The 25,399-nt window shown below is 41.8% G+C and overlaps 1 protein-coding gene across 1 annotated transcript in view; it reads left to right on the top strand.

Annotated features, from left to right (window-relative positions):
- TRAPPC12 (trafficking protein particle complex subunit 12) overlaps positions 1 to 7,097 on the top strand; it is a 92,956-nt gene extending 85,859 nt beyond the window's left edge. The window contains exons 10-12 of the mRNA XM_063442200.1: positions 1,154 to 1,263; positions 4,956 to 5,043; positions 6,755 to 7,097. Coding sequence (XP_063298270.1) covers positions 1,154 to 1,263; positions 4,956 to 5,043; positions 6,755 to 6,997 — 441 coding nt within the window. The 3' untranslated portion in view covers positions 6,998 to 7,097. The remainder of the gene's footprint in view (positions 1 to 1,153; positions 1,264 to 4,955; positions 5,044 to 6,754) is intronic.
- Positions 7,098 to 25,399: the final 18,302 nt, after the last annotated feature.

Raw genomic sequence — 25,399 nt, 5'->3', positions numbered from 1 at the left:
TTCCCCAAACTCCAGCCCTCCAGATGTTGCTGAACTACAACTCCCATGATTCTATGAAAGAAATAACTGAGAATCATGTGAGTTTTAGTTCAGCAACATCTGGAGGGCCGGAGTTTGGGGAAGCCTGCCCTAGACTGTAATGTAAACACTGCCTTTTTACCTGAAGGGGATGATAATGCTCACCAGAACGAATGCAATAAGCAGTATTTGTTCTGGTGTCTCTTTAATAAGTCATAATTATATTCCTAAAACATTTACAAAGTAAATATTTTAATATTCGCAATAATTACAGGTAAGGTTTGATTATCTCATATAACTTCTCAACTTTTTTTTAAACTATGGATATGCTCTTTAAGCAAATTTCCTTTATGCCTTGGTAAACTCCGCACACAGGATGCCTTTACACCTTCTCGGCATATTCTAGGTGTTAATATTCACCGCCGCAATCTCGCAACAATGGAACTTTCATTCCGTGTATCGGCATCCTGTGTGTAGACGTTCAGTCCTTGTTAGCATTTCGTTACCTTGATTTCCTCACTTGAAATAGTGGCGGATGGCTTTAGTATCAGAGCAGGCTTTGTTTAACCCCTTAAGGACACATGACATGTCTGACACGTCATGATTCCCTTTTATTCCAGAAGTTTGGTCCTTAAGGGGTTAAGGGATGCCCACAAAGGCACATTAGATCATTACCGAAATAAGAGCTAGCCAATTTGCACCTCCCTTCTCCCTCTTTCTCAGCCTTGACTCTATCTTATGTGTTACAGTGTCTAAATAATAGCATACTTATTTGCTTATTGATAATTTTCATAGATTCACTGTAACCTCGCTACAACAGTATCTATTTTTAGATACAAAAGGATTGAACACCTTGCTTTATTCTATTGATCAATTTCTCTTTTAAATTTAACACATTAAAAGTTACGTTTTACTTGGGCACTTATTGTAATTGCTTTCTCAATTAAGAGATACGTTTTAACCTTGGTATTAATTGTAAATTCTTTCTCAATTAAGAGACACTTGGTGGTAGATTTTGTTTTCTTTTTTTTCTTTAGTATTTTTTTCTCAAGTGCAATCATAGTATGACCAATACTACCTTTGATAACACAACACTGTTAAGGTCCTTAACCGATTGTTCCTTCATTCCTCACAGATTGGAGACATAAAGACAGCAGAAGAATATTTTGAAAATGCAGAAAAAGTTGTACAGAGCTTGGATACACAGGATGAAACGCAAAACAAAATGTTGGTTTTGATGAATAGGTATGTTGACTGTGGAACTAAAATTATTTTCATTGATTTAGCAATGTTTTAAGTTTAAATGAACCAAGTGCTCCATCTGCTGGACAGCAGATTAAAGCCGTGGATAATAAGCTAGTTGATAATTGACCTAGGGTCAGATGAGGTAACCAGAGATATGACCAACCAATAGGGTTATGGCCAAATTCCCAAAACAACCACTACCCAGTGCCCTAATTTTTGTATTAAGACTTGCAATACAAAGGAGTAGCTTAGAACAGAAAATGATGACATTGTATTGAAAAGGGTACATTTGTCATTATGAAATCCTTCCATAAATCCAAAGTTTAAAATTTAAGTGGATTATTTTGACTTAGAGCCCTCATAGTAAGCGGTAGTAAAGCGTAATAATAAGCAATATACGGCAGTGTACTAAAACATGCATAGGTATATAGTATAGTGCGCGTGCATGTGTACATACTGTTGTAATAAAAATTATTCAACCCTCTTTGAATATCAGGTTTATTGTAATAATCTACAGAATGTCAACGATTTGTAATGAACATACTTAACAAAAACAATTGCTCAAAACAACAAATGATTGAGGTGGTTTCCCCAAATTCAACTGAAAATGCAAATTATAATCACTTCTTCAGTCTCAAAATTATTCAACCCCCTGAATAGAATCCTCCACAACAGCACAAATATGCAAAACAGGTGTTGTCTCAAGCACACATGATGTAACTAATCAAGTGCTTGAGCTGAAAAACTTGAAATACTTGAACTGGCTATGGGTTTGTTGAGTGTCTTGTTTGGCTGCATGTTAATAATATGTCTATGTCAAAAGAATGGGCCACAAAGTTAATCGAAAAGAACAGGATGCAAAAAAATAGTGAAGGCACTGAATGTTCCTAGAGAGACACCGTTGGTAGCATAGTTGGCAAGTTCAAAGTTGTAGGAACGTTGACGGGCAGAAATATGGAAACTGTCAATGGCTGCAACCAGATTTCTGAGAAGGCAGGTTGTGAAAAACCCTCGAGTGACTGTAAAAGACCTGCAGCAAGACTTGGTGGCAACAGGCACTGAGGTTTCAGTGAGCACTGTAAGACGTGTGGTATTTCTAGTTTGGAGACAAAAGTCAGTATTTAAAAGAGCGTTTTTCCATGCCAGAACTCCAAGATGTACACCACTATTGGCCTAAAAGCACATGAAAAGTCTGCTCCAAAATGCTCAAAATCATATCATATAAATAAGGCATAGTGTAATTTATGTCACCTTATAATAACCTTTCCAAAGCAATAGGCTATTTGTAGAAAAACACATTTGTGAGGAATTTATAGTTCTGAGAATAAATGCATGTTCAACAAGACAATGATTCCAAACATACCTCAAACATACCTCAAATTCCACCAAGGCTTGGTTGCAGCAAAAGTCCTGGAAAATTCTACAGTGGTCATCACAGTCACCTGACTTGAATCCCATAGAAAATCTCTACTGCACGCAAACCAAGGAATATTACTGATCTGGAGACCATTGCTCATGAGCAATGGGCTAAGATTCCCCAGCTGCCAGAAGTGTCTGGTTATGCATGTCATTTGCAGCAGGTCATAACAGCAAAAGTACTAAAGATGCTTGCCATGAAGGGGTTGAATAATTTTGAGACTGTTGCAAGTTGCATTTTCAGTTGAATTTGGAGAAACCACTTGAAGCATTTGTTGTGTTGAGTTATTTCAATTGCTTTTGTTTGATTTGTTCATTGCAAACAGCTGAAAGTCTGTACATTCTCACAATTAACTTGATTTTCAATGGTGGATGAATCATTGTGTGTGAGTGACCAAATGAAGTCATTGCAGGATGTTTATGAAGCTTCTATAGGAATGGTAAATTCCAATTTCTGCCTGCAGTAGGAAAACAATCATTTTGATTTCAGGGGTACTCTGGAAGCACATGTAGTAATATAAACCATTCACTCGCCACCCATTTGCTGCCATAGTAATAGTAAGCTGGAATCTATGGTTTATAGCAGTCAGCATACTGATAATTAAAGGGACACTATAGTCACACAGACCACTTCAGCTCAATGAAGTGGTCTGGTTGCCAGGTCCCCCAGGTTTAAAACCCTTCAGATGTAAATATAGCCGTTTCAGAGAAACTGCTATGTTTACATTGCAGGGTTAATCCAGCCTCTAGTGCAGGGGTAGGCAACCTACGGCACTAGTGCCATGCACGGCACTCAAGGCTGCTAGAGCCAAACAGGCTCTGGCCTATCAGGAGTCCCAGTAAAACTTCAGATATCTGCTAATCCGAAAAGGTGGTGAAGGACAATCCTCAATTTATGCATTGCAGCACGTAGAGGAAGTGATCTCAGATCACTTCCTCCCAGCACTTATGAATGGGAATCCACACAGTAGTAGAGCAGCACGCAGTTGCAGCTCCTGTCTTTGACATGTACCTGGCCGGCCTGGTCCCCACTGGAACCCAGGGAAGTCACCCACACTGCTAGATATACACAGAAATGCAGAATAACCCTTCCCACCATACAAATAATACGGACAGCCCACACACAAACATACACACAATCCGAACAAACGCAACACCACTAACAATACACATACATGCACACAACCCCACATGCAGCCTCTCACATGCAATACCCCAAACAGCCCCCACACACTACCAAACACACAATGTGACATATCCATCAACACACACAATTCCACAAGCAGCCCCCATACACAACTTACATTCATATGTATCATACACAATACCATAAACTACTCATGAACATATACAATATAATAGCTCATATACGCAGAGCCGTCTTTAACGCGGGGCAAATGGGGCAGCTGCACCGTGAGCTCCGCTGGCCTCAACTATTTCTCACCCCCGGCCGGTAATCCGCACACTAAGGAGGCCCACCGGCTGGCCCATGCACAAGGGGACACCCGGTGGGCTTCTGTCAGCAGGGGTCTGGTCGCGCGATGAAGCACTTTAACAGCGCGAGTGGACCCCTTGATTTTCGGCAGCAGGCTGGGAGGAAGGGACGGCCGTGCATCACTTCCTCCCACAAAGAGAGGAGCGCGTGGGAAAGAAGAGTAGGCAGAGTGGAGGGGGGCTGGCCAAGAGAGCCAGACTCCCAACTCCCAAAACCTTCAGCCACCAGCAGGAAAGGTAGGAAACTGGAGGGTGGGTTTTAAAGTGTAAATTTTGTGTATTTGTATGTCTATGTCTGTCAGTAAATCGGTGTGGGTGTGTGTGTGTCAGTATATCGGGGGGGGTGCGTGTGTCAGTATATCGGGGTGTGTGTCAGTATATCTGGGTGTGTGTCAGTATATCGGTGTGTGTGTGTGTCAGTATATCGGGGTGTGTGTCAGCATGTCTGTGTGTGTGTGTGTATGTGTGTGTCAGCGTTGGGGTGGAGGACGTGATTGCATGCCTGGGGAGGAGGGGGGGGGGTGACTAAAGTCCGTATTGAAAAGCCTTATACATTACGAATTCTTGGTGTATTGGCTACTTGTTGGAAAATATTGTGCCATGTATTTATTTAGAAGACTGACACTGTGTAAGGTAAAAAAAAAAAACAGGACGTAATTTGTATTTTTTATGCAAACTGACATTTCTATTTTTGACAACTAAACTCATGTTACGATAATTAAACATCTGCGTTCATTATTATTTATTTTGTGCTAAGATATGTAACTTTTTCACTTCCCTAGGGCCTTTCTTCACCTTGGTCAAAATAATTTTTCAGGAGCACACAAGTTCTTCACAGAAGTTCTAACATTAGAACCTGCAAATGCTGTGGTAAGGCTCTTAGGAAATGGAATGCCTATATATCTCTGAATGAGAAAAAAATCATCTTAAAACGGACAGTGATGTATATATGATTTTGCTGCCCTAGGCCTGCCAAACAATCCTACACTCTTTATCTCTTGTAAAATCTTGGTTTTGAAAATACAAGTATATAAGGCAATGTCATCATGAGAACGTAGTAAGATAGACCAACAATGGGATAGACATTCACTATGGTATAGTTCAATAGCAGCAAGAGTTAGTATTAACATCATTTACAGACAATTGGAAACAAAGGAGTGTCTATGATCGGAGAGTTACAAATACCTGTAGAGTATGTTATCATTACAGTCATGTCCAGACAACATATATCATGAGAACAAGGCAATTATGCAACCTAAAGAAATATCTTTTTAGAATGGAAGGGGAAGAGGAGGGGTGTAGAAAGGGTACCTACAGTAAGGCACTGATCCCAGGGGGAGGACTACAGCATCCCCAGCTAAGGTGTGATTTATGAGGAAGATGGAAAAAAGGATGGCAAAGGAAGGGGATTCCTTCAATAGAAGCCACCATGAATTCCACCAGATAAGTGTCCCATGAACCCCTTCAAAGATTGTGAATCTCATTTGTTTTCCACTGTCAAGGGATTAGTGCCTTTGCTACAGTAAGTAGCTTTCTCAAGTTGTTTTTTTTTTTTTTTTTTTGGAGGGAGGGAGGGGGAGGTGAACTGTGTATTGGTGCAGAAGTATGGCTGCAGGGAAATTACAGAAGTTCTCTTGCAAATATGTCTGCAAACATGAATGCACACACCTAACTAATGAGCGAGGTTTCATTTACCCCATTTCTAAATTCATTCAACGATTAAACAAAATTCGAATTATTCATGCCTTTACAGTTAATTGCATTTGCTGACTTTCTGGACCAGAAGGTGGCTCAGCCAATTCAGATACTTTCATCCTATATAAGTGAGCCTGAACGTGTCCCATAAACCCTTGCCCAGCCTTACACGTTGAGCAGAAATCCCATGCAGCACATAGACTATGCATGATCTGTGCACAATGAGAAATTATTTGAAACAGACAAAGGAGGAAATCAAGTTTCCTACTCTGTTAGATACAGAAGAAGCGGCAGTTCTAAGCAACTGTGCAGAAATCCATGGACAGAAAACCTTTTTGCACCATAACCTGTGCAAGGATCACATGTTGTTTTGGTGCTTGGAGTGTTCCTTTAAGGGTTGAACGTAGTGTAGTGAAAGACCCAGTCAAGGTTTCTCTTAAAGTTGGGCAGAGTGTTCTAACTGAATTTCAGTGAATATCACAACATGCAGTTATTCTCCAAACTATAACTATGTGTTTCTACTTCACAAGGTTTATTGTTTTATAAATGTGTTTTTCTACAAAAAGCCTATAGCTCTGGGAATCTTATTAAAAGGTGACATAAATGACGCTATAACAAAAGTTTCCATGTACTTTTTTTTTTCTGATCTTTTAATATATTATCACCTTGTAACGCTTATCCTGCTGTATCTTCTATGAAGATTTGTTTCTAGCCAATGGGAGCCACAAAAATGTTCTCCAGAAAATGGAAATTATACGAGAGCCAGTCTGTTGTATTTTTCATAGTGATTTGCTACATTAACCACGTTAATGAAAGGATATTGATTTTTTGTGTGTGCGTGTATTTGTTTATTGTGCCAGCTGACACTGAAACTGTTATTTTGTAGGCGAATAACAATGCTGCGGTTTGCCTACTCTATTTGGGCAAATTAAAGGATTCCCTCAGGCATTTGGAAGGATTGGTTCAGCAGGATCCCAAACACTATCTCCACGAGAGCGTTCTTTTCAATTTGACAACTATGTATGAGCTGGAGTCATCCCGGAGTATGCAGAAGAAACAAGCTCTGCTAGAGGCAGTAGCTGTCAAAGAAGGTGACAGTTTTAACACTCAGTGTCTGAAGCTGGTATAATTCTTTCACTGCTAATTTCCCTTCCAGTGAGAGAGACTGAAAAAAAATCTGTATATATTTCGGCTTGGAATGTAAATGGTATTTGTAGGTTTAAATAAAAATTAGCTATGCTATGTTTCGTTCAATCTACACAGTGTCAATAACCATTACTACATGTCTGTTTTCTTTCACATTTATACATAATTGCACTTGGTTAGGGTGGCACCCGAGTGTTTCTAATGGCCACCATGCTTCCCTGATGCACCAGTGATCAATCTGTGCAGACGATCCTTTACTTGAGCTTTGCTTGCACCACTCGGAAAAGATATGGACGGCACAGTTAGAATGCTAGTGTGGTCCAGCTAGACTGCGTCTGTGAAACCAGTGGGGACCAGGGCAGGCGCCTTCTTGTCTACCCCAAGCAGAGGGTCACCACATCAATGGGTTGTCATTACTGGTTCACTTAATGCCATTATGAAATACCAATGAACAAAGTCGGGACCAGTATTTTAGTGGGAAAGACCAAATTTAACTGTGATACGATATGATACACAAGATACAAATATGTCCATTGAACATGTAAATAATGCATTTGGCATTCTAAATCTGTGATAAATGAATCGTAAAATACTTATGGAACATATAATATGAATGGTGCTGTACTGGAGAAGACCTGCATAATATGATAGGATTGCAAAGCGAAAATATGAATACTTATAATTTTAATTAAACTATCCCAATTTAGATAAGCACAAATGACGGGATATGAAAAAGAAAAATAAAAATCAGGAGCTAAAAAAGATTTGATGGCAGCTTTAAGCACTGACTGTAGGCCTGGGTATTTTTGTGAGGTGGGTTGAGCAATGATCGAGCACTTTGGTTCCACCTTGTGTTGGAAAAAGATGAAGCTGCAAAAACTATATTAAGAAGAGTATGCCAGGATATGAAGTCAAAGTTCCAAATAAAGAGTTACTCGACAATGAATACACTTTTATTGTCCCTGAGCTCAAACTTCCATCACTCTTGGGTAGCTCTATGGCATAGCATTTAAATTCCCACACTACTAGCCAGGCCTTAAAAGTTACTCATCATGTAAGTCTGGAGAATCCATGGCATAAATACCAGGGCTAAATTTTTAACTTTCCAATGGCTAGAGGAAATATTGAGCCCTATGTATGGACATCAGTATTAAAACGTAATGTGTATATACAACAAAATTGCATGCACACTATCACAAGCTTTAGTGTATACTTTTAAATAAACAGGTCTGATGTTGTCTTTACCTGATTTAATTTCAATTAATCACTGGTTCCTTTGCTTAATACATTTAATACAAGAGAATCCTTAGAGCAGAAACCAGACTGGAGAGGTTCATGTAGGATGGAATAGATAAAGTTTGCTTGCCACTAAAGAGCCATGTCAGGAACCTGGATGCCAAGAGGTTACAGGCAATTGGATGAAGAGAGTCATTTGGGAGTGATCTTGCATATTTGAAGGCTATTGGGAAGCAAAGCATGTTTAATGTTAACACCATACAATGCATGCTATAGGATCAGGGTGCAGAGAGGGAATTAGATCTGCAATAAGCCAAACAGACAATCAATTGGAACATCTTATCAAGATTCTCTCTATTGATTTCTAGCTTGAATAGTGGGAGCGATGGTGTGAAGAGTGTGCTTTGCTGCAATGAGTTTATACATGATGCATGTTCGTATTGGGCTGTGGATTCTCTGTTCCCTGTTAATCAGGCCTTTGTGGGCAATTAACACAATATAAAGAATTTTGTACCAGTCACAGACCTGTCATTCCTGTTAACCTCTTACATGCCAACCCATTGTATAAACATACATACAGCCAGGGTACATGTAAGGTCTTTCTACCAAAAACAAATTATTTTAGATGAAGTGAAATGATTCCAATGACTGTTAAACAATGTTATCAAAGGTATTAATGCGGAAAGACATATTTAAGTTTTTCTAGTTTTTATGTATATTCTAGTGTCACTCTACATGTTACTACTACCCAGCTTAAAGGGACAGTCCTAGCACCAATAAAACTTTTAAAGAGTTAATCCATGCACCATGACCACTTCAGTTCAAAGTAGTCATGGTGTCTGGAGTCTGTATGTACAGAATTTACTGCCAGAGGTGTAATTTCACCTCCAGCAAAGCCATTGGAGCGTCATTAGCCGGCCTGAAATAATGAGTATATCGGGCTGCCGTATGTAATTCTCTGCATTTTTCTCTGCACAGATTGCATTGAAGGTGGATGCATGTCACAATAACAATGACTTATATAGCGCCAACACACATCGCATTGCTGTACAATAGATAAACTATGACAAATAATTTGAACAAAACAGTTTTGACACATGAGAATAAATAGGGCCCTGCCCAAACAAGGTTACCATCATCATCAGCCACAAAGGACCCTTGATGCCCAGTGGGGACCTAGGTATGAGGGCAAACCATTGCAAGACACTCGCCACACAAAGATTTCTTAGTCAAACGAATCCTGTCTGTAGTTTCTCTGACTCTCTGCAGCCAGTTTATGAATTAAAGTGAAACTAACTTCTTACCTTCTCTTCGCTCCCTGCTGCGATCTCATTAAAGAAGGGGAATGTTAAACTTCTGTAACACCCACCTCAGGCCTGCCAGAGCTGCTGTGTTCTTTGTTTATTTTGCCCTTCTTGTGGACAATTCCACAAGCAGGGCAAGCCTCCCCATGATGCTGACACGCTGGCTTGGTTTCCAGCATGCCGGCGTCTGAACGGGATGATATTTAGTCATGCCATTCCTATACTACCTAGCCAGCAGCAGCTAGGGAACTTTCATAGCAACCACAGAACATCTGTAGTGGTTGCTATGGGTGGAGAGCAGAGGGTCCTCCTGTGGGAGCTTCTTCTGCTCACTGTTTTTTAGTTTCTCAACATTGAATGTCTACCAAGGAATTGAGTCAGATGGGAGAAAAACCTCTTCTATACATTTGCTAGCACAACATATAGCTAAAACTTTATGGTCTTTTAAAAAAGCTAAAGTAGTAGCAGCTCACTCAGTGCTGTTGTTTTCAAGAGTGTGCCTACATTTGATAATAAAATCCTTCCGGCCTGAGGGGCATGGGTAAGGAGATAGGCTTATGGTGCAGCATTCTGCAGAACCTTTTTTTTTTGAGCATGCAATAAATGCAGCATCGTAATGAGGCCAAAATGCTTTCAAATTATACTGGGGCCCAGAGTGTATCTGGTTCTTATTGCACATCAGAAGGATGAAAAGTTGAGTTGACCTATGCTGGGAATCATACCTGCGACTCTGACATACTGTGGATGTCTCTTCCTTATCCACTGAGCTCCCTGTGTTTTGTTTTGAATGTGTGGCACAAAAAAACAGCAAACAAAATAAGGGCTGAAATATTCACTGGTCAAAGCAGCCAAACTATGCTGAGATGGAGTGAGCTTATGGTACTGTGGCATAATCGGTAATTACATTCCAAAAGACCAGAAGAAAATGAATACTAGAGGAAATTCACTTTTTTTTTCTTTTTTGCAAACAACGTGATATTGAATGGGTTACTGTCTAGACATAAGGAATTCAGACATTGGCTTTGAGGCTCCTGAGTCATGTGACTGTATAACTACATTACTTAAAGAAAACGTCATTTCAGAGGTAATAGCACATTCAAATAGCTAACAAATTACGCAAAGTATATGGAATGTAAATTTGCATTATCTGAAATATTTTTCATAATTTGTTCACTCGCTTAGGCACACCAACCACTTAATCTCAATGAAGTAGTCTGGGTGAAGTGCCCCTGCTCCCTTAATGTTTACATTGCATGGTTAAGACAACCTCTACTAGCTGTCTTCCAGCCAAGCACTAGAGGCTCTTCCTGCTCTCTCACGGAATTTAACTCTGTGAAGCGTTGTTGGACGTCCTCACACTTTGATTGAGGGCATCCAGCGTCTCCAAAACCCCCATAGTAAAGCACCGATTCAGTGCCTTCTTACGGAGAAGGTTTATTATGCGTGCGGCACTCATCACACATGCACATTAGGTTCCTCCATCGGTGTGTCGTTACAGGAGGAGAAGATCGATCCAGCACCGAAAGATCTTGACGTTGGAAAAGAGGTAAGTGAAAAAAAAGGGGTTTTCAACCCTTTAATCACCAGGTAGGCAGAGGGACACTAGAGTGTTAGCTATACAGTTTTGTATTCCTAATGCTAGTGTTCCTTTAACAGACATGCAACGAAGAGCAAAGAGATGTTCCAACAGTCATGATGGGCCTATTTTAGCTTCAGTGTTGCAATTTTAATTTATTTTGCTGAGATTCAGAAAGTGTAACCTTTTAGCTGTTCTTTTCTGTCACAGCCTTCCCTGCAAATGACATATTCCACTTTTTGCTTTATTTGTTTATCTGCATATGGCAATAATGATGTCGTTTTCGACCTGGAGCCCAGCGGCATGCAGTCTTCCATCCAACAATGCACCACTGGGAAGGACGTTTGTAGAAACTAGAAGAATGAGATAATGGTAATCAAATTGGAGGGATCTAGTAGTGGGAGACAATAAAACAGTACACAGAAGATTCGGCTCACAGAGCTTGCGAGGCTTATATAGAAAAGATGTTCTGATGTGGATATTAAGGAGAAAGACCTACAAAGACAGAAACATTTCTGCCAAAAAAAACAAGAAACTGATGTAGATGGCAGACTGGAAAATGAGAAGACAAAATGGCCATAACACCCTAATATTGGGAGTGGGCAGCAAAGGAACATTATGGTAAACAGTTACTTGATTTAAACAGAAGATGTACATGTATGGCTTTAAAACATTCATTATTCTGTTCTAGGGCATGAGACATTACTACATTTACCAGTAGGTGGCAGTGTCCAAGATAAAATTGCAAAAAGAGGAATTGTAGGCACACCCGGAACATGCATTGATAAGACCCTCCTGGGTCTTTATCAAGATTTATCATGTATCTTAATAAAGACTCAGGAGGGTTGAAACGTTGATTTTTTTTGTTGTTGTTGTTGTTGATCCTGTGATATATTTGTTGGCAGTTTGTTCTATAATCACAAAATTAAGTTCTAGATAGCCAAACCTTTTATAACCATTTCTATTTCCTTCTGCTAATATTTTGTTTTCCTACTAATTTTACTTATACACCTTGTTATTTGTAGCAATCTTTAAAGTACAAGAAGATCAGTAACATTTCTACATTTGTAGTGCTGTTCATTGTACATTACTTTCATTATCTGGTTACTAACAAAATGGCAGAGAAAGTTTACATGTTATGTGTGATCTTAACATATTTGCAGGTTCAATTATTGATGCTAAGTGAGAGCACGACATTAACGCTTCGATCCCACTTATCAGATTATTATGCAATCAGGTATTAAAGCAATTAACACCAACGTCTAACATTAATTTTGCAGAAATTGCCTAGATTTTCTGTATTTTCACTGAGCTAATGCAGATAAATTTGAACATAAGAAAAATGGTAATAAAAAAAAAATGACTGTAGTCAGACGGCAGGTGAAAACAGGTAGTGGAAACTATGATTGGAAAGGAAAGTAAGTTGAGCCTGAAACCGTTGTTCCTGTTAATAAAACGCCAACCTAACCACCTATGTAGCAGAGTTGAATTACCACCTATTTTTTAATAACATTCTATAATTATAGATGACAGATGCTCGCTTCCTTAATACCTTCAGATTAAAATGTGAATAGCAATTATTGCAATAGTTTTACTTTTTTTTCCATATCAACTATTTAAGGTATTCAGATTTGAAATCCCTATAATTTGGAGTTTAAACCTAGAAATATAGAATATGACGGCAGATAAGAACCATTCGGTCCAATTTTTTTAAATACTCTCAGTAGTCCCTGGTCTTATCTTATAGCTAGGATAGCCTTATGCCTATCCCACACATGCTTAAACTCCCTCACTGGCGCATCTATCTTCTTCCCTCCTTGTTAAAAACATGCATTAAAGACAGAGTGCTGCTATAAGGTGGGAAATCTTGTTACCATATCAAGATCACATATACTAAAATAGACAAAATATACAGCACACCAATTCATGCAAAAATATTTATTGAGTACATACAATATCATATCATCACTATACAACATAAAGTAGAGATAAAGTGCAAAACATACCCTGTATATATATACCTTATACCATATACATAAAGGGCACCAAGGTTACCTTCAGGTGAATAACTATCTACACTAACCTAAGGCTGGAGACCAAACTTGTCACGGGAATCTCAATCACTTATGGTCTCAGGTACCTTATGTACCATGCTAAAATTCAAGTGCCCACCCACCTTTCCATATTCTAGTGCTCTGATAGGGGTAGAATTAACCCCTTAAGGACCAAACTTCTGGAATAAAAGGGAATCATGACATGTCACACATGTCATGTGTCCTCAAGCGGTTAAACAACAGGTGTGTTTCTTCAAGTCTATTTGGTCTCATAATCAGCACCCTGACATCATTACGTCATAGCGTGTGACATCATCACTCACAAATACATTCAGTTCAGATGCCATCCTTAATCCAATCATGGATATAATTATAGTCATAGGTGTAATCAGGTACTAACAATTCCCTCCGTTCTCCCCTTTGGGTGCAGGGATTCAATGTCTCTCGGTGTATAGATGCAGACACGCTCCCGTGCGCATTTCCGCATTGCATAGTGCACGTGTCCGTACCTCTGTCAACTGACCTACGGGTTATGCATTCATATTAGGAAGCAGAGCATCCTGTCTCTGTGAATATACTACAGATGGATAGGAGAGGAAATGAGCATAAATAGCGCTAAACACTTAGGATCTGCAAACAAATAAAATTAATCCAATAATCAAAATTGTAATATCTACAACATATTATATTCACCACACTTCCAATATTCTTAAACCGTTAAATAATGCAGGTAGATTTCTCTATCTGATTCCAAGATTGTCATTAGATGGTATATCCTATCATTCCATAATCAATATGTTATAATATACACCCTCAAGAATATTGATATAATTAAGAGTAGGGATGTGCATGGGACTTATTTTCGGTTCGGTTCGGCAGTCCGAAATTTGGGACTTCGGCACTTTGGTTAGGAATTTTGGAACCTCGGAATTTCGGCACTTCGGGACTTCTCTTGCAGCCTCTTAGTAGATAACTCCCTAATTCCCACGGGCAATAATGACTCCCTGATAGAATTTTTAGATCAACTAAATTTTAATGACTGGAACATAAAACTCACTTGCAATATTAGTGATCAAAATATTAACTTTTTAGACTTTTGTTTTCATACAATCAAACCAAATTAAAAGCAAAACCCATTTTGAAATATCAAAATAAAGAAGAAAAAAAGAACGAGTGTATCCCTATAATTTTAAATTTCAGCACTAATAATAAATCTGTTTGTAAAGTTTTTTTAAAAAACTGGCATGTTTTAAAGGAAGATTTGGATATTTTACCATTTATGGGTGACCAACCTAACCGGAAAAAAGTCACTTAACGGAGACAGAAAGCGACTGCTGACCCCTGACCCGGAAGTACTCCGAAACGACGGAACCGGAAGTCGTATGATGAAGATCAACAACGCGCCTTTTTCAAGATATTTAAACTCATTAGTTTGTAACCACATGTAGCACTTTGATAAAGACCGATAGGTCGAAACGCGTCAGTGCAGCTCATTTTAGATTGGAGACGAAGTTTATGCTGTTTTATATGTAATCATTAAAGATATCTGTTCCTACATCCATCCCTCTATTTGGCGTCTTTGTGGGCTATTTGAAGGGAAGTAGAGATTTGGCAGAGGACATCCTGGTTCCAGCATTCTGACCTCCATGCCATTAAAAGGCGCTTACAGTCTAAGACACTTTTAAATGGCTCAGCACCACGTGAGTGGGAATTTTCTCCACATTTATTATCTACTTTATTTAATACAGGCTATACTATGTACTGTGTTTTAACCTTTTAGGACATTTACTGATACATGGTATATTAGTACTTGGGCAATACTGTACTTCGGAACTTCGGCAACTTCGACACTTCAGTAATTCAGCAATTTCGAAACTTCGGCAATTCGGATGTATCCGAAATTCGTCCGAATTTCACGAAATCCATCCGCATTTCACGAAATTCTTCCGAATTGCCATTCGGAACGAAACTAATTGAACATGTCTATTTAAGACATGTATCCATAGTTCCCACAGGTCGCCTGGATAAGCAAGCAATCACATTAATCTAAGTAGAAACAAAAATATAATGAAAGTGTTGACGCAATATAATATCACTCAAAAGGGTATTCTAATCCAGTGTTCTCCAACCCAGTCCTCGAGGACCACCAACAGTCCAGGATTTATGTATTTCCCTGTTTTATTCCAATGGAAATACTGCTAAAACCTGGCTTATAGGTGGTTCATGAGGACTGGGTATGAGAACACTGTTAATCAATTCTTTGCTTGTGCAGTGCTCATAATTCTCCTCTTCTGTGATCATAAATTTTTCATCAAGCTGTGCTTTTTCTATTCCCACTCCCATCCAAATACAAATGCCCTTATATTTGGAAAAAAAGCTAAAAAATATATAAAACAAATTATAAAACAAAACACAGGCAAATAAATCCAATCTGTTGTCTAAAACAACTAAAGTCTCTGTCTTCATTCATACCCGTTGGATATAATGGGTCCAATTTGTACATTTGGTTTGACATTTCTTTCTGTCTGAGAAGTTTTAATTTGTTCCCACTTGAGGGGGATTTTTTCTCTATCCCCAGGAATTGAAGTTGGGACACACGGTGTCCAGCTTCCACAAAATGACGGACTACTGATGAAGTCACTACACCAGTTCTAATGGCGCTTTTAGGTTCCCCTATGCGGGTAGTCAGGGCTCTGCTCGTTTGTTTTACATAGCACTTGCCACAAGGGCATTTAATCAAACATACCATGTGGTTGGTTTGACAGTTTATGTATAAGTTTAAATACATTTTGTATCCTAAACTTGGGTGTGTAAAAATACCAAGGAATTAAACTAAAAAAAACACTCTGACCCTTCCCAATTCCACCATTTAAGATGCCTCTTGTCGGGCACACACACACAAAATCTTACAGTGCATAGTAGTTAATCACCGATCTCCACAGCTATAAAACACAGAGTAATGTGTAATCTGAATGTCAGTATCAGAGTGTCACAGTCATAAACCTCAATTACTGGGAACATGCAACGGTCGATTGAGGAAGGAGAGTTAGAAGAAGAGGAAATTAGAAACAAAGAGAAGAGAGGGAAGAAATAAACCCAGATGGAACTTTTAATGTCACAGATCAACCTTGAGAAATTCTTCCACAATTAGAAGAAAGCCATACCAGTAGAAATAACCATGGAATTTATCCATACAAACCTTAAAAATAAGTAACATTTATTTTCCAGAAATATGATTTTGGATAAAAATTAAAACGTTAGAAAGTATGGTTAAGAGAGAAATTGGTACGGTCAAGCCATTAAACAAATATCAACAAAATATGTTAGTTAGTGAGAAGACATCAGTAAAAGACATGAGGAAAAATGAAGTCAAAATTATAAAACCCACGGACAAAGGAGGAGGAGTAGTAGTCCTCCCAAAAGATAAATACATACAAGAAGCAGAATATTTTCTGACCTTGCAACATATCAGAAGTTACATATGAACCCCACAGAGAAAGTGAAAGAGAAATTCTATAAATATATTGAAAAAGGTTTGGAAAAAGGAATCGTAAATGAAAATAAAGCAAAATATCTATCTACCTCATATCCAAGGGACCCAGTCTTCTACCATGTACTCAAAGTCCATAAGTATACCCAGAACCAACCAGGAAGGCCAATTATTGCAGGGATAGACTCCATCTCGTCTAGAGTTTCAGAATATCTAGATATTCTGCTTCAACCAATAGTTGTAAAATATCCAGCTTATTTAAAAGACACAATATATGTCTTACAACTTTTGGAATAAATAACATGGAAAGACGATAATATTCCAATGACATGTGATGTCACTTCTTTATATAGTATTATACCCCATCAAATAGGGTTGGAAGCAGTCAGGTATTTTCTATCCAAAGCAAAATATAAGAAAGATCAAATTGAGTATATTTTAGAGGGGATCTTACTTATCTTGACCAATAATTATTTTTGTTTTCCAAACACATTTTATTTACAAATTTGTGGAACAGCGATGGGCTCAAAATTCGCACCCAGTTAGGCCAATTTGTTTATGGCATACTGGGAGGAGAAGTTTGTCTACCAAAGACACCCCTGGATGTGAGTTTGGTTGCCTAATGCTGGTTCATAGATGATATATTTTTTATATGGACAGGCCCACCTAAATTATTTTATAATATTTTTACAACAATAATTAGGGAATAGTTTTAACCTCTACTTTTAGCGTTCTCAAAATTAATGTCTTGGACCTTCATATATACATCCAAAACTCTGAAATAAAAACTATGAATTATTTTAAAGCCGTGGATGCTAATGGTTACATTAATAAGAAAAGATGTCCTCACAAACCCTGGTTAACCAATGCACCCGGAGGTCAGTTTTTAAGGATTAGGTGCCACTGCTCAGATGACCAAAATTACATAATCCAGGCAACTAGAGTCAAAGGATAATTTTTGGAGTAAAAGGACTATGATGAGAAAAAACTCTAGATCAAGCATGTTTAAAATCAAAGGCTAAGACAGGCCAAATAAACAAGGTTTACATTTATGTGGGCCGCAAAAAAACAAAACTTCAGTTTCCATAAAATCATAGGTTGGCTAACTGACACTGGACGTCCTCGCGCTCGTAGGGCTTCAAAATAAACAATAGAGCAAATTTATTTTAAGAAAAGCATTTGCATATAAACAACGTTTCAGTCCCACTACCTTGACATATTAAGAAACGTTTGGTAATTGGACTGAAATGGTGAATGTAGGCTGTTGCACAGCTGTAAAATACAAATTATGTTATCTTGTTGATTTTGAAGTTCTATGAGTGTCTTCTTCACTTTGGCTGAGGTCATCAAACTTGAGGATCTCAGCCAATCCAATGCTTTCCCATAGGAAAGCATTGGGAGGCTATTGTGCATGTGTGGCAAAAAGCTGCGCGGCCAAATAGCATCTCCATGGAGAGCATTTAGCACCGCCATGCAGACCCAATCTAATACACTGCCCCTCCTCCCACTCTAATACAATGCCCACAAATCCAGTACATTGCACCCAAATCCAACACACTGCCCCTCCTCCCTCCACTTATCCACTCCACCATACACTGCCCCCTTTACCCGATCTAATACATTGCCCCATAATCTAATACACTTCCTTTTCTCCCTCCACTCTAATTGAACAGACTGCCCCACTCCCAGCACTCTACTTTAATACACTGCCCTCCCTCCCCCCAATTTAACCCACTGCAATATTTTTCCTGCCTTGCTGGTCACAGCCACTGCTAAAAGCAGCCCCAGGGCAGGCGGGCCGCAAATATGTTCACTGTGGGCCTCATGTTTGACATGCTTGCTCTAGTTTAGATAGTTCTTGAAAAGGTTAAAGACATTCCAAGAAAAAAAACCTTTAAACTTATAAACAAAAAGAAACAAATCCATTAAAGACAAATGAAGTCCCTTTTCATCTGCAACTTTTTTTTTTTTTTTGGTGTGCATATTAATATTACAGATAGGCCTGAGGTACCATTCAACACTCGATGCATGTGGGGTATATGAGAAACATGTACAATTTTATGATATAGGCAGGCAATAGAAACGTGAAGGTTTGGGAGGGTCTCGAACTTGAAACTCAACACGGAGAAGTCAGAGGCCATTAACATCTCGGTCCCTGCCGAATCTGCGATGCACCTTCGATCCCAATTCAAGTTCAAATGGTGCGAGGCTAAAGTGAAATACCTCGGTATCTGGTTGACTAAAAAGCTCGTACACCTCTACCAGGCAAACTTTGTCCCTATCCTGACCACCATCCAGGCCGATATGCAACGATGGACAGACCTCTACATCTCGTGGTTTGGACGCATAAACGCGATAAAGATGAACATCCTACCACGTCTTCTATAACTCTTTCAGACGCTCCCGATATCCCTACCACGAGACTTCTTCCATGCTATATCCACGGCGATTCGGAGATTGGTGTGGAAGGGGGGAACACCACGAATCAGTAAATACCGACTGGAGCAACCCAAACACAGAGGAGGAGCCGGACTCCCATGGATCACAGGATATTACAGAGCGACGCACCTGCTGCGGGTTGTGGACTGGCACACCCAATCGACAGACAAACTATGGGTACGAGCCGAGATTACACAGGCAGAGGGGAAAATCCCTGCGCAACTATGGAGATCGGGAATCTCACACACCGCACACCACACCCGATTGATGCAACCGTGAAGCTATGGTGCGCTATTCGCTATCCGCAGCAGCTGACTACCCACACCAGCCCACTAACGCCCATCTCCTGTAACCCAGATGTTGGAGGAGGATTGATGCCAGGCGACCTAAAAAATTTCACAAGATCAGACTGGATCTACATGCGCCAATGGTGTGAAAATGGCACCCTCAAGACCCTGACAGATCTGCTCCCTGACACAATCCCCACGGTCCTTGACCGGTTCCGATACATGCAGGTCGGGTCGTTCTACTCAACCACGGCAACAATTCCACCGCGATCTCACGCACTTTGAAGCACTCTGCGCAAGTAGGCGGCACATGGAACGGGGGATTTCGACTCTGTACGCAATGCTTATAGGTGGGGGAAATGAACCACCTCCGAAGTTTATCGCCAGATGGGAAAGAGAAACCGGGGAATCCCTGACAACCCAGGACTGGGAAAATATATTTTTACTCACACACAAAAGCTCTATTAGCTCAAAATTTCAGGAAATGAGCTACAAGCTGTTAACTACCTGGTATAGAACACCTGACGTGCTACACCGCATGAACCCAGATGTAGAGGATACATGTTGGCGGTGCGGAGAAGAGAGAGGCACTATGCTTCATGTCTGGTGGACATGCTCATCCATCGCCCCCTTCTGGGAAATGGTACATGCCAAAATTCGCGAAATATCGGACCCGGAACTCCCGCTCCAGCCCCTCCCCATGTTACTACACCACACGAGCATGACACTAAAGACCTATAAGAAATCATTGACGAAACACCTGTTGACGGCTGCAAAATCCCTGATACCCACACTGTGGAAACAGACGGCGGCCCCCACCTTCCAGCAGTGGGTGGATAGAGTAGGAGAAATTCATACCATGGAAAGCATGACAGCATCCCTCCAGGGCCACACAGAAAAATGTAACCTGACATGGACCCCCTGGCTCCTGTACATTGCTGCGGACAGAACTGTACCCTAAAAAAGGGCATCCTAAACTTACCCCTCCTCTTCCCTCCCCCCCCCCCGTCTCCTCCACACACACTTCTTCCTATTAGGATACACACATACCCTCCCTCTCTCTCGCCCTCCCTACACCCTTCCCCTCTCCCCCAGCCCGCTCCCCACCCACCAGACAGTGGCGGATCCAGAAGCTAATCTCAGGAGGGGCACTGACAGATTATTTTAAGAAACAATCCAGGCACAATAACCACTACAGCTCTCTGTAGTGGTTTTGGTGCCAGGAGTTGCTGTGGCGCCCTCCCAGAGTAAGTAGTCAAACTGTTTAAAAAAAGTTTGATAACTTACCCATGTCTGCCGGGATAGGGGTTGTAGTGTGTATGTGTGTGAGGGGTGCAGTGTGTGTGAGGGTCGCAGTATGAGTATGAAGGGGTAGTGCGTGTGTGAGAGGGGTGCAGTGTATGTATGGGGTAGCAATATGTATATTGGGAGCAGTGTGTGTATTGGGAGCAGTGTGTTTGTGCGTGAGTGGCGCAGTGTGTTTTTGTGTGAGGGGTGCTGTGTGTGTGTGTGTATGGGGGCAGTGAGTGTATTGGGGGCTATGTGTAAGGGGGGGCTGTGTGTGTGTGTAAGGGGGGCTATGTATGTAAGGGGGAGCTGTGTGTGTAAGGGGGGCTGTGTGTGTAAGAGGGGGGGCTGTGTATGTAAGGGGGGCTGTGTGTGTAAGGGGGTCTGTGTGTGTAAGGGGGGGCTGTGTGTGTAAGGGGGGGGCTGTGTGTGTAAGGGGGGCTGTGTATGTAAGAGGGGGCTGTGTATGTAAGGGGGGACTGTTTATGTAAGGGGGGGACTGTGTATGTAGGGGGGGACTGTGTATGTAGGGGGGGCTGTGTATGTATGGGGGGGCTGTGTATGTAAGGGGGGACTGTGTAGGTAAGGGGGGACTGTGTAGGTAAGGGGGGCTGTGTATGTAAAGGGGGGGCTGTGTATGTAAGGGGGGCTGTGTAGGTAAGGGGGGACTGTGTATGTAAGAGGGGGGCTGTGTAGGTAAGGGGGGACTGTGTATGTAAGGGGGGGCTGTGTAGGTAAGGGGGGGCTGTGTAGGTAAGGGGGGGCTGTGTAGGTAAGAGGGGGGGACTGTGTATGTAAGGGGGGACTGTGTATGTAAGGGGGGACTGTGTATGTAAGGGGGGGCTGTGTAGGTAAGGGGGGCTGTGTGGTGCAGTGTGTGAGGGGATAGGGGGCAGATAAAATATATATTTTTTTGTTTTCATTATTAAATAATAATTAAATAAATAAAGCTAATGTCCCCCCTCCATTCTTACCTTTGCTGAGGGAGGGGGAGACATTGCTTTCTCTTCCATTCCCTGGTGGTTCTAGTGGGGGAGTGAACTCTAACCTGCAGCTCAGGCTAGAGTTAACTCTCGCGAGAACGGAGCGTTGCCATGGCAACGCTCCGTGCTCGCGAGAGGAGAACCCGGCGGAGCTGCTGGTAAGAGCTCCCCCGGGTTCTCTCTCTCACTCCCTCCCCTGCGGCCGCCCAGCAATCTGCCTGTTTGGGCCAGGGAGGGAGATCACTGATCTCCGGTCCGTGCAGGCAATCAGCAGGGCTGGTGCTTGGATAGCACCAGCCCTACGTGGGCCGGCAGGGGAAAGCCTCAGGCAGCAATATTTTCTCGGGGGGGGCAATTGCCCCGTTGCCCCCCCCCTGGATCCGCCAATGCCACCAGACTATCTCACTCTTCGATATGGACCAAGACATGCATGCCATGACAGATCAATGCACAGACGCCACAGCCCACGCAGCCTATGGGGAGGCCGACAGACTAAGACCTACATAATCAGACTAAAATACAGCTTGCGCCTAAGTCACCTTAGATGCCCACAGACTTATACCTACACATATTCGGGACATTGCAGTAGGACCAGCCACACAGGCACTCCTACCTGTCTAACCCACACACTGACAACCCTTCACCAGGTAGAACACACTTGAGAGGCGTAGTTACCAAACAATAGCGGTCGACCCTCTCCAACATTGACGAGAACCACTAAGTACGACGTGTGCGTCCAACACTACCTTGAAAAGGGGCGATAAGCAAGCAGACTTAATTCATGCCGTTATAATCTAGATAATCGCAGGGAGATAAAAGTGGGACAGAATTTAACGTACTGATCCTGTGACCCTCGATGTTCGCTATAGCTAAGGTGACTCTCATACCCCTGACTACTCCCCTTCTCCTATTCTCTCCTATATCCCCATCTAACCTGGATAATAACAGATAACCGAAGAATGTCAAAAACAAACAATCAGAATAGTAGGAGACAAAGAAGTCAGATGGGCTGTATTTCACAGTTGTTTTATAGATAGCACTGTATTATCAATGTGATTTTTCTGTGGTTCTTGAATGTACCCTGGAATCGTGACACTAACTCAAAGCTATTGTGCTCTTCTTTCTGTAATTTCCTGTTTTTTGAAAACGCAAAATAAAGACCGCGCAGTGAGGAGCAGATAGAAGGACCCCAGGGAGATGCCCCACATCTGCTCCAAAAGGTAGGGATCAATAAAGAAAAGTATGTGTTTGCAAGAATGTGTAAGTGTGTGAGTGTGGTAGAGGGGGGTGCTGTGGTTTAGTAGAGGGGGCTGGGATTTAGTAGAGGGGTTGCTGTGGTTTAGTAGAGGGGGTGCTGTTTTTTTTGTATACTGTACTTTTTAAAATAAACCTATGTTTCTATGAAAATTTAAGGTATTTTTTTTTGCAGCCCACATAAACTTAAACCTTGTTTATGTGGCCCATGCCAGACTTTGAGTTTGACATGCTTGATCTAGGAGCTATGTTACTATAAGTAGGAAAGTAACGGCAGGAGAAAATAGGCATGAAATAACACACACTAAAGTGTGTCTCCTCGCAGTTAGTTAAGGGATTCCTTTTCATTACTTCGTAGACCCAGGTTGCTGGCTACCAGGGCCACCACGTGGAGCGGCAAAACTGCTGCAGGTGCATCTGCACCGGGGCCCATCAGGTGGCCCAAGCATTTAGGGCAACCCAAGGAGCCCTATATCTTCAGGGGCCCGGTCAGCGCTGCGGCCGTGTAATTGCGCGACTGGGCCCCTTTAAAAAAAATTGCGGCTACACCGCAAGTGCTGCTGGGAGGAAGTGACGGCTGGTCACTTCCTCCCAGCTTACTCCGCGCGGGAGGAGAGGGAGAGCAGAGGAGAGGAGAGGCATCCGCTCCCATCATCCCCAGCCACCCTGCTGCAACTTAAAGGTAAGAGGAGGGTGGCTCATAAATTAGGTGTGTGTGTATATGTATGTGTCTGGATGTATGTATGTCTGTTTGTCAGTATGTATATATCTATCAGTATGCATGTATGTCTGTGTGTGTGTATGTCAGTATGCATGTGTGTGTATGTTTGTATGTATATATCTATCAGTATGTATGTATGTATGTCAGTATGCATGTATGTCTGTGTATGTATGCGTCTGTGTGTGTATGTCAGTATGTATATATGTCAGTATGTATGTCTGTGTGCATGTCAGTATGTATATATGTCTGTGTTTGTGTGTCAGTATGTATGTGTTTATGTATGTATATATCTATCAGTATGTATGTCAGCATGCATGTATGTCTGTGTGTGTGTGAGTATGTCTGTGTGTGCGTGTGTATGTATGTATGAATGTATATCAGTATGTATGTGTATGTATGCCATTATGTATGTATGTCTGTATGTACGTGTGTGTCAGTATGTGAGTATGTATGTACGTCAGTGTGTTTGTGTGTGTATCTGTATCTCCTTATGCATGTGTATGTGTCTATATTTGTGTATGTCTGTTTCAGTATTTGTGTCTGTTAGTATGTCTGTATCTTTCTGTGTGTGTCTGTGTCCTTTTGTGTCGGTGTCCTTTTGTGTCTGTTTGTGTGTGTATTCCTGTGGGCGGGATTTGGAGGTGGGCACCCGCGGGCCCAGACCTTGAGCTGTGTTAGGGGCCCCACAATTTCTGATGGCGGCCCTGCTGGCTACCATTTAGGCCCCTCGGGTTGGCAGGTTAAGCAGTCATCCAACACCCCTGCAGGGCTTGCTTCTCGTGTTTCCTTTTGGGGGGTTAGTGCAGCATCGTGGATGTGAGACACCCCTCCAGCTCCGGTGCTGTGGGAGAGCTGGAACCCACGTGCACGAGCCTGGGTTCCGCTGAGGTCCAGGGTCTTCTCTGTCAGGATTGTGCGGTGGTTCCTGCGGTCGTTCGCTGTGTGTCGTTGCTTGTGCCTTGTAGCCCTCCGCATGTGTGGCCGGTACCTGTGGGTCATGACCATTTTTGCTCTTAGCCCAGGTGGGCATCTTGTGTGGATGTCTGAGGTGAAGGACAGCATTGCGCCCTTGAGAGGTCTCCCAGGCCTCCGCTCTCTGCAGACTTGGTCCATTTTAGTCGGTACAGGAGTAGTCAGAAATGGCCCTGTGCTAGCCAGGAGCTTAGCATCTAGAGTGTTTCTTACTTTGTTGCTGGGGCCTAACAGGTCTGGGACTGGTGTGGGACTGGGTCTGATGAGTCTGCCATTTTGGAGACCTCTGCTTCCGTGTTGTGAAGACTGCAGGAATCTCTGAGAGGTATGGGCGTGGGCTGCTCCGTCTGGCGGGGACCGTGATGTCCACACTGGTCCGGGGTGCGGGGGAAGAGGGGGAGTTTTTCGTGCTCACGTGTGGCTTGTAGCAGTGGGAGGAAAGCTGCCGACTCTTCCCTCCACCGTCTCCAGTAGGCCTCAACCTGCTGCTGCGGTTCCCGGTCAATCCGAGTGTCGAGTTTGGTACCTATAGGAACGTGCAGGCTTCCCCAATCTGTACAGCTCTGTGTTGAGAGGTTTCCAACCCTGCAGCCCGAGTTATCATCACGGATAGAGCCTGTGCAGCTGGAGCTCATGCAAGGCACGTCTTGTTAGCTCGATAGTCAGACTCCGCCCCCTTCATCTGCAATTTTAATGGGAATACTAAGAAAGTATATAGGATAGTCCAAAAATATTGGCATATCCTACAATTTTAAAAGAGATTTTACCTATACAACCTAAAT

The sequence above is a fragment of the Pelobates fuscus genome, chromosome 2 (assembly GCF_036172605.1).
Source record: "Pelobates fuscus isolate aPelFus1 chromosome 2, aPelFus1.pri, whole genome shotgun sequence".
Taxonomy (NCBI): Eukaryota; Metazoa; Chordata; class Amphibia; order Anura; family Pelobatidae; genus Pelobates; species Pelobates fuscus.
The sequence above is the reverse complement of the archived record's forward strand: the minus strand, read 5'-3'. Positions and strand labels throughout refer to the sequence as shown.